Source organism: Medicago truncatula, chromosome 1 (assembly GCF_003473485.1).
Source record: "Medicago truncatula cultivar Jemalong A17 chromosome 1, MtrunA17r5.0-ANR, whole genome shotgun sequence".
Lineage (NCBI taxonomy): Eukaryota > Viridiplantae > Streptophyta > Magnoliopsida > Fabales > Fabaceae > Medicago > Medicago truncatula.
The window spans coordinates 28,192,317-28,203,483 of NC_053042.1; the positions used below are offsets into that span (position 1 = coordinate 28,192,317).

The 11,167-nt window shown below is 33.1% G+C and overlaps 1 protein-coding gene across 1 annotated transcript; it reads left to right on the forward strand.

Moving 5' to 3' along the window:
* The first annotated feature begins 890 nt into the window (after nucleotides 1-890).
* On the forward strand, nucleotides 891-3,949 carry LOC25483642 (F-box/kelch-repeat protein At3g23880). The gene is made up of 2 exons (XM_013612340.3): nucleotides 891-2,349; nucleotides 3,517-3,949. Exon 1 carries the CDS (start codon nucleotides 1,195-1,197, stop codon nucleotides 2,320-2,322), a length of 1,128 nt encoding a protein of 375 aa, XP_013467794.1. The 5' UTR covers nucleotides 891-1,194; the 3' UTR covers nucleotides 2,323-2,349; nucleotides 3,517-3,949.
* The last annotated feature ends 7,218 nt before the right edge of the window (nucleotides 3,950-11,167 follow it).

The window sequence follows — 11,167 nt, forward strand, 5'->3', positions numbered from 1 at the left end:
CAAAAATATTATGAGGATCGATTACAGCATTTTTGAAGACACGGTTGTTTCTATCCTTCCAAATTTTCAAACTGAAGCAAGCCAAATAACCTTTAGGTAAGAATATGAAGCTCTCGGCATGCCCGCCAACTGAGTAAATTGAAGATAAAGTTCTTTAATGTGCCCAGGATAAACAAAAGATATTCCAAGCCAATGACATATTAAATACCAAACATTCCTAAATTGATCGCATTCAAGAAAAAGATGGTCCGTCGTCTCAATGTTACCACATCCACCAACACCCAGACTATCATTCGGTTGAAGAACATAACGCCGCACCAAATTTGATCTTGTCGGGATTCTATCTTAAAGAAGACGCCAAGCAAAGATTGAGACTTTTGCCGGAACAAGCTTATGCCAGACATCATTATAGTCACTAGTAACCATCGGTTCATCAGCAGAAGTTAGAAATCGATATGTCCCGCGAACCGAGTAGCCATGTATAGGATCTAGCAACCACCTCCAATGATATTGAACATTTTCCTGCAAAATAACGTTATTCAACAAAACAGAGAGTTCCCTCACACTATCCTCCTCCCACGCCAACAAACGCCTCCTCCATCCCCAAGCATTACCACCTTATTCCCACCCCCAATCTGACCATGTCCTCCACCAAGCACTCCTTATGCACTGACAACTCATACAAACGACTGAACTGAAGCTTTAAGGGAGCCCCACCTAGCCGGTTGTCCGTCCAAAAGAATGTGTTTCTACCATTTCCAACCACCCGCCTAGTAATGTCATCAAACCAATTTCCAATCCCCGACCCAACCCCTTCCCTCACGTGACAGATCATCCTCCACCACAAGGAAGTGTCCATTCCCCCTTCCTTAATACTCCCCCCCTCTTCTCCATACCTAGCCTTTAAAATACAGTACCATAATTCATCATTCTCCTCTAATAACCTCCAACACCATTTTTCTAACAAAGATAAATTAAATTCCTCCAACCTCCGTACCAACCTCCGTACCCTTAGACCACCACAATTCACAGGTAAACAAATAGAGTCTTAATTAATCCAAACAATTTTTTTAGAGACCTCACAAAAGTTGACCTTTAAACCAGATACCTTTTCAAGTAACCAACACAGCACGTTAACGGGTCCTTTTATCATAACCTTACGAATTTAAAATAGCTCACGGAAGCAGAAAACGCATGGCGGCGGAGGCAGATGCGGATCAACCACCATATCTGCCTGATGAATTGATCACCAAAATCTTAGTAAGATTACCGGTTAAGTCTCTTATTCGTTTCAAATCCGTTTGTAAGTTATGGTTTTCTCTTATCTCTGATTCTCACTTTGCAAATTCACATTTTCAACTTACTTCTTCAACACACACCCGTAGAATTCTCTTCATAACAGGAATTCCTGAATTTCGATCTATAGCTTTAGATTCATTGTTTACTTCTGATTCTGCTCCTGCTCTATTGAACCCTAATTTTGATCTTCCTAAATCTCATTTTGATCTTAAAGTTATAGGTTCATGTAGAGGTTTTATATTGTTGGAGTGTTTTTCAAACATTTACGTATGGAATCCATCCACCGGAGTTCATAGACAAATACCTTCGCCTCCTCCCAATTATTCACGTTTAAATTTCTATGGTTTTGGTTATGACGAGTCAAGAGATGATTACTTGGTAGTTTTAGTATCCTATGATTGTATTCCATACTCACATGATGTGCTATCTCGCATTTGGATTTTTTCAATGAGAGCTAATGTGTGCAACGAAATTGTGAGTCCTGCACATTTACCTTTTTATAGTGAGCTTTCTCCTTTTGCTTATTCTGTGGTAGAGTCCGTCTTCAATGGGGCTATTCACTGGTTGGCTATTCGTCATGATGTATGCGAGTATGTTATTGTTTCCTTTCATTTAATTGAAAGGATACTTCTAGAAATTCCTCTCCCAGATGATCATGATGATGATATTGAATATGGTTCGACAGATTGTAGTTTATGGGTATTTAGAGGATTTCTCAGTCTATGGGTTATGAGGGACGAGGATAAAGTTGATATATGGGTGATGAAAGAATACAAAGTGCAGTCTTCTTGGAGTAAAACTCTTGTTTTTGATTTGCATACCATTTCTTACATTTCCCTTGTATGTTGTACAAAAAGTGGTGATATTGTTGGAACAGATGGATGTACTGGATTGGTGAGATATGATAACGAAGGGGAGTTCCTAGAGCATAACGATTATTGTAAAGATTCAGAAAATGGATTCGGATTGGTTGTGTATACAGAGTCTCTGCTTTCGTTGCCCAGTGACATTGAGCAAGCTTAAGAAAATGGCACAAACAAGAAGAACGAGGTAGTTATATTTTCTCTTTCACCGTTTTCCGGATATTTATAACGATGCTGTATTATGAACTATTGGGTAGCTGCATTTGTAACATGAGCCAGTAGGTCACATGAGTTGATCCAATATGTCATGAAATGTTTATTGTTTCTTAACTATTTGTAATATGTTTATTGGAAATATTGGCAGCTTTGTTTCTATGATTTACTCATATTTATGCATGTGTGATTGGATTCTGTTCTAATGCATGTTGTGTTCACTGCTTGAAATTATTTTACATGGTAAATTAGTCTAGTGACTCTATGCATGTTGATCATGATCACAATTACCCGACTTTGACTCAGAATTTTATTAAAAATTTGATCATAGTTACATGTTTATTTGAATCAAATAGATGGTTTTATTCTCTAATTTCATTGGACTCTAATATCTTTGGTAATGCTAAATTCTCTGTTTTAAGCCAGGAAAAATGATTAATTTCAAATAAATGATCTGCACATGACCATTTAAATGAATTTTTAATACTTTAGATCAAAAGAAACATCAAACTAAATCATCTCATGAACCTTAACAGTGCTAAAATTACAACTTAGAGTTTTCAACTATATGCTGTTTGCATGGTGATAAGCTGCAGATGTGAGTGTTAATTGTTAGCCATAGGCATAAGACAGAGAAATAAAGTTTTAATTGCAATCTGTTTGATTAGATTTGTGGAAATTTCGTTGGCCTCCCAATGACTAACATATTGTTTCTTCCATTGTTGGATTCAGAAGTAGTTTATCTTCCTTTTTGTTCAAATTTTGTGTACCTGATTTGGTTGAAATTCTATTTCACAAAGCATACATATTACTTTACCTGTTTTATTAGGTATATTAGACGAGATCATGAAAGGAAAGCAAAAATTATCTAAACAGGCTGGTGGGGAATACTATATTGTTGTAATTTTTTTAAAACATTCTCTGTTCTAATAACTCGAATAAAGAAACTTTGAAGTGCATTGAAGCCTGGCATACCTTTTTTTACACCGTAACTGGTTCTTTACATGGTGGTTAAGTATGAAAAAGACACAAGGGAAACTATGTCATATTTTACAGATGAAAATGCTTCAAAGAAAACAACAGAGATATGACTATTTGATTGACTAAGTTGTACAATGATATCAAAGTATTGTGTGTGCAGGGGATGTGAAATTTGAACAAGCAACCAAGTGGAATTGGAATGAAAGTATTGAGAAGATGTGAAGGTTAAATTAGATTAAGGTGATCATGAAAGTGATGTAGACTTTTGGTAAGAAAGTGAAGTAGATTATACAAGTGTTTGCAAATCATAGATGGTTATTAAATCAACTAGATGTCAAGGCCAAAGAGTTATGTTCAAAGAGGTAGTGAGCTACACAAGGCATTATGTGGACTTAAACAGTCCTTATAGCTGATTTGAGTCCTGTTTTACCAGTGAATGATTCCAAAAGAGCAAGGGTGAGCTAACAGTAACACTATTCTAAAATAGAACAAATAACGCAAAACTCTTACTGTCAATGTTTGTAGATTATCTCATTCACACTAAAAATGATGAATACCATTAAAAGTTCAATAAAAATTGAGTTTGACAAAAATTAGGGAAAAATGATGAGTAGTCTCCGTTACATTAGAGACAGATTACATAAAAATTTAGAGATTAACCATTAACCAATCAACAAAAACTTGTCACATAGCACTATCAGTATGATGAGATTGGCTTCAAATGTAACTCTAAAACAAGCATCAAAGGGTCATCGAAGGTGTTTACTATCTCAAGTTATCAAACAAACGTTTTTATTCAAGTTGAATTTTCTTGTGGTTTTTTAGGCCATTTTTAAGGTTACCTTTTACCTTAAAAGGATGTAATGCTTAGTGGGGATTCACTATGCTGCAAACCTGCGTTGCCACTATCAATGAGGCAGGTCAAATTAAACATCAACGCATACTGTTTGTATCAATATATATATCATCTTATGCAGAAAAGTTGAACGATTTTTACTTATTTACTCAGTTAAACAATGACAATAAGTGTCTTCTACCATGAGGAGCCACCATACCATTCCAAGAGATGCAATTTGAACTTTGGAATTTTTTTTTATAGGGGATAGAATGAATAATTGCCATCCTATATTGAGAGTGATTATGCTTGTGATAACCTATAAGACAAAAAAAAAAAAAATTACTTAAGCTATGGTTGCTTATTTCCAGTGGTATTTAAAAAAATCACTTATAGTGGTAATTTTAAATTGAAACCGACACATTTAGACTTTTGAAGCATTGACTTCACAACGTCAAAGAAAAAAAAACAATGACTTCACAACTTTCAATATAATATGATTATATTTGATTACTTAACCAATATCTATGGAACATTAGTTAGTATTCTCCGCGATTGAAGACACATTGTATGCCTCATTTGTTTCATTTGACACCAAAGCAACTTCAATTATAACATTTTGTAAAAGGTGAATGCAGCTAGGAAAAGTATTAACGGATTGTTAAAACATCAAATATAAAACTTAATATTTTGAATTTATTTAAAAATCAAAATCTTTATAAATTGTTTGATCTAAATAATATAGTCATTGGCGTACTAACTCAATGAATGAAAGGTATCCCAGATGCAATGAATCAATTGTCCTTAGGAACTTGTTGTTACTTACGGAAGTAAAAAGCATGTTAACAATCCTATATATCAACTACATAAGACTTGTTTGGATTTATCTATTTGAGTTTATCTACTAGCACAAACACTTGTGAGATTGTTTAAAAGAAATTGTGAAAACAACTTATATATCAAAATGCAGCACTACTATACAAAACAATAGTACTTCTAACTTCTATTAAATTAAGAATTCTGCTCTTCTCCCAGCAAGTTTCGCTCCCACCCAATCAAACTGACCAAAATATCTATGCATTAGTTAACTAACGCATGTGTAAATCAAACGTGACTTAATTTTACACATGCGTAACTTAAATCACGCCGCATAAATTAACTCATGCAGGTGTTATATCCCGCATGAGTTAACTCACGCTAATTTACACATAGATTCTCTATATCTATGAAAACACCATCGTTGACAATTGAAATCCAATCAAACAAAATGCTTTATTACCTGCAGATAGAACAAAACAAATATCAAAGTCAAAACCACATGTATCCAATCCAATTTAGTAGAAAGTATAAATGTTGTGAACTTGTCACAAAACCACATGTATCAAATTCATAAGACTACAAATGTTGTAGCCCTTTTTAAGAGTTTCTTCGATTGCTTCATTGCTCAAATTTTGTTAACATGGCAGCATGCATGTTGTGCTCAATCTCTGTCCACCATCATGCATCTTGATCTGCTATTATAATAATCCAAGTGATTTTAAGAATCATTATAAGTTCTAAATTTTAATGCAAAGTCATATTTCTTACTATAAAACTTATAGTGACTTCTATTGTTAACGAGGCAGCATGCATGTTGTGTTCAACCTCTGTCCACCGTCATCTATTAATTTTAAGAAGGAAAATGAGAAAGAAAACAAGCGTGAGTTAACTCACGTGGGTTATAACACCTGCGCGGCGTGACTTAAGTCACATATGTGTAAAATTAAGTCATGTTTTTTTTTTTGAACAATCAAAAATGAAATTATATTAACAACAGGAGTCTCACTAGCACAAGACGTGCCACAAAGACTACTTCAGAATTCTATACAACCACAAAACCAAGTTAGCCAATACCCAAACATTGTAACGGGTTTGACCACCAACTAATAGTGCCAAACAAAAAAGAAGTTTTTCTAGCCTTCAACCAACCTAAAGACAAATATTTAACTTTATCAAGCAACCTGGGTAAAGGAGTAATAGAATCATTGAAAAACATATTGTTACGTTCAGTCCATAAGACTCAGGCACAAAGAAGCCAAATAAGCTGGAAAAAAGACTATGTAGCCTTACTTCCACTTGTTGAGTGAACAAACTGAACAAAGTGATCAGACAAAACATTAGTGTCCACTCCATAAGTATTTTAGTCAGTTTAGCTTAGTGGGAGCGAAATTTATTAGAAAAAAGAGCAGAATTCTTAAATTAAAACTACCATTAACAAAAGCCAAACACAAATGCACATCAAGCACAAGCACCTTTGAAAAGAAAAAAAATCAAGTAATCCTGCAAAAATCAGTGTCCCATAATGTCTTCGTACAAAGTGTGTGAAAAACCGGATCAAATTTAAATTTGATTTCAAATGATTTTTCAAATCAACAACATTCCAGCATGAAAATATTTAAAGTTCGAAAGAAATATATACAATCTTGTCAACCTGTCATATAGAAAAATTTAACATAAATATTCACTTAGAATTTCCACATCAATTAATATTTTTAATTTATGTGGTTAATTTAAAATTTTAATTGGTTTTGTGTCTAATGTTGTTTTAAACATTTAAATTGAAAATAATCAATTTATTCCATTTTAAATTTTCATATTTTTTTATTTAACTAAAAATAAACGATATTTATTAAATCCATCCTCTCAATTTCTTTTTATTAAATAAGCCTACTTAAAAAGAAATATGAATATGTTAAACGCTTAAAAAAATATAAATCCACTAGAAGCAAAAAGAATAAATTTATTAACAAACTCACAAAGTCAATGTTAATAACGTAAAACGAAAAAATACATAAACTTAATAATATGATTATATTCAACTGTTCAGAATATCTATGTTTTCAAATTTATAATATTGAAGATACAAAAATTATTAATTGAATCTATACTAAATCAAAAGTGATAAAAAAAAAAAGTTAAATTAAACAACAATCGCAATAACACACAAAAGAAACGTCACATAAAGTCTAAAAAATTTAAATAAACGTAGTACAAAATTGCTAAATTGATATGACAAATTAAATTGAATTTGGCTTGTTTTGAAAATTTCATTTTTGGCGGAGTTTGTTAATCCTTCTTAAACCCAAAATTACTCAAATTACTTGGTTATCAAATCTAATATATATATATATGACATATCACATGATAATGAACTTCTTATATGAGAATGGTGAAAATAAATCACAACCATTAGATTAAAATGAATGGATAGGATTAAGAAACCCTTTTTAAACAACAAATGTGCATATCCTTATTCTATCCTCTCTCACCACTCACTGTATCCTCTTTCACCACTCACTGTTCATCTTCTCAAACTCACAATCTAACGTGATTTGATCTCCTAACTGATTATCTCTCTCTTGGATTCGATTTTAGTTTATTGTTTTCATGCAACAATCGACGTTGGCAACACCGGCGACGGCAGAGACGGTGGCTGCTGTGCGCTTTGCCACCGCACTCAGTCAAGTATTGCAGAAGAAGCTTCCATCGTTAATTTCAATTATTTCGAATGGAATGAAGCTTTGGAAAATTGTTCTTTTTTATATTTCAAACAAAAAATGGTTGTTTTCTGTAGAAAATCAAAATTGTTCTCTTTTAATTTTAAATTGGATTCAATTGTAAATCAGGTTTTTGGCTCAATTTTTTTATTGAAATTAAAACTCCTATCGGACATGATCGGACATTCGACGGACGGCGATGACGGATACAAAGTTGGGATGAATGATTTCTTGTTTGCTGGTTTCCTTGTTCGCCGAGATGAGATCTAAGATCTCCATTCTCCACCAACTAAGAAAATAAATTAAAAAGTAAAATTTGATTCAGTTTTTGTTTTGATTGTTGTGGATGGCAAAAAATTAATACAAAGAGGTTAAAGGCTCCATGAAAAGAAAAAGAATATCAGACACCGAGGATTTGGAAGCGGATGGAAGGTTGGAGAAGATCAGAAGTTGAATGAGTTGATGATAGCATGTGGAAATGCATACTTGTTATTTAAAATAAGTATTTTAATCTAGACCATTTATTTTGATCTGATGGCTGAGATTCATTCTTACCATTCTCATATAAAGATGTCATTCTCATAAGATATGTGAGAATGTATCATATAAGAATGACATGTTTATATGAGAATGATGAGAATGAATATGAGCCTTCAGATTAAAAGGAATGGCTGAGATTAAATTATCACTTAAGTGAGTCATGTGATAATGTCATGTGCCATTCTCATTCCAATTCAACTTTCTCTCTCCTCCACAATCAGAAATAACTCCCGCCCTAAATCTTCTCCTTCTTCTCACCGTGTCTCTTTGTATTCTACATCTTCTTACATTGTCTCTCGGCCTTCCACTGTTCTCATCTCACATTTCAGGTGCACTTTCCTTATTTCTATATCTTAAATGTTTGATTGTTACTAGTTATTATTAGAGTTTTTCTACTTGCACCCTAGTTAATCATGGTTGCACCCCAAAATGACAAGATTACCCTTTCATAAAATTTGATTTTCAAAAAGCCTATTCCTTCTTTTTTGGTTACACCCCAAAACCCTTCTTCCAAACCATAATTCTCCAATCGATCGATTGTGTTCTGCGAAGATTTTCAAAACCATACTTTCTCACGTCCATTCATGATTTCAAAGAAAATTCGAAGCAAATCAGGTTAGCAAGTGTTGTTCTTCAATCGATTATGTTTTCTTGTTATGGGTTCTCAGTTCTGATTTTGTGTTTTCCTTGTTCTGCGATTCACAGTTGTGCGATTTTGTAAAATCAGTTTAAGTAGGTTCATGTAAACTCAGTTTAAGTAGGTTCATGTTAACTCAATTTAAGTAGGTTCATGTAAACTCAGTTTAAGTAGGTTCATGTAAACTTAGTTTACATGAACCTACTTAAACTGAATTTAAGTTAACCTTGCCAATGTAAATTAAAACCGTAATCGTACAGTGCATCATTGCAGTTGAAGGAAAAAAATTGAAACTAGCAAATAGAAGAAGAAATTCACTTACTTATATCCAATTGAGTATGGATGAAAAATATTTTGATTCACTCTTTAATTTTCATGGAGATTGATATTGAACATCAAATTGTTTGATCGATCGCTTTGTGGGGTGAAAGAGGGTGAAACTCACTGACAATGAATAAAATTAGGGTTTTAAGAAAATTTATATAAAAGGGCAATTTTGGTATTATAAAAAAAATTAAGAAAATTTGGGTGTAACCAGAAAAACATGGGGTGTAAATAGAAAAACTCTTATTATTATGCATGTTGCTAGCAGATATTATTATGCATGCTCCGAACCTAAATTGTTGTTGCTAGTTTTTTTTTTTTTGACAAAAAATAAATTGTTGCTAGTTATTATTATGCATGTTGCTAGTTATATTATTATGCATGCTTTGTTCATGTGTCGTGTTTTGTCAATTTAATCCTCTTTTTATGATTAAGCATGGCTTTGTTCATCTTATTATTACTATTTATTTTAGCATGCTAGTTTGTTCATATTTCATCTTTTATTTGACCATCTTTTTATAACATATGTTTTCGACATCTTTTTAGCTATGTTCAATTTACTAATAATTTATTTGTTGTTTTTATTTCTTTTAGAATTAATTTTATGGAGTTAGATGATAATGAAGTCGATTTACCCTCACCGTCAAAAGACGGTAATGATCCAAAAAATACGTCAGTGGAATGGATTCCTGCGTGTGAGGATGAACTCAAACCCGTGATTGGCAAGGTATTTGATACTTTAGTAGAAGGAGGTGATTTTTATAAAGCTTATGCTTATGTTGCTGGTTTTAGTGTGCGTAATTCGACTAAAACGAAAGATAAAGATGGTGTCAAATGGAAATATTTTCTTTGCTCAAAATAGGGTTTTAAAGAGGAAAAAAAGGTTGACAAGCCACAATTGCTTATTGCTGAAAATAGTTTGTCTAAAAGTAGAAAAAGAAAATTGACGCGGGAGGGATGTAAAGCAAGACTTGTTTTGAAGAGAACTATTGATGGTAAATATGAAGTCTCAAACTTTTATGAAGGTCATTCACATGGGCTAGTCTCACCTTCAAAGAGACAATTCCTAAGGTCAGCAAGAAATGTAACTAGTGTTCATAAGAATATATTGTTTTCCTGCAATAGAGCTAATGTGGGGACTTCAAAAAGTTATCAAATAATGAGGGAGCAGGTCCGAAGTTATGAAAATATAGGATGCACACAAAGAGATTCGCAAAACTATTCAAGAAATTTGAAAGAATTGATCAAAGACTCTGATGCAGATATGTTCATTGATAATTTTAGAAGAAAACGGGAGATAAACCCTTCATTCTTCTATGATTATGAAGCTGACAATGAAGGGAAGTTGAAACATGTGTTTTGGGCTGATGGAATTTGTCGGAAAAAATTACTCTTTGTTTGGAGATGTGGTTTCATTTGACACAACATACCGCGCAAACAAGTATTTTATGATTTTTGCACCATTCACTGGCATAAATCATCATCGTCAAAGCATAACATTTGGGGCTGCTCTTTTGAAAAATGAAAAAGAAGAATCGTTTGTTTGGTTGTTTGAGACATTTTTGAAAGCAATGAGGGGGCATAAACCTGTTATGATAATAACAGATCAAGATGGGGGTATGAAGAATGCAATAGGAGTGGTTTTAAAAGGGTCGTCTCATAGATTTTGCATGTGGCATATTCTAAAAAAAACTTTCAGAAAAGGTGGGTTATTCCATGGATGAGAATAGTGGTTTTAATGATCGTTTCAAGTCATGTGTCTGGAACTCAGAGTCCTTGGAAGAATTTGATTTGAAATGGAATAATATTATTAGTGATTATAGCTTGGAAGGAAATGGAGTGCTTTCTACAATGTATGATCTAAGAAGCATGTGGATACCGACATATTTTAAAGATACATTTATGGCTGGAATTTTGAGAACAACCTTAAGATTAGAGA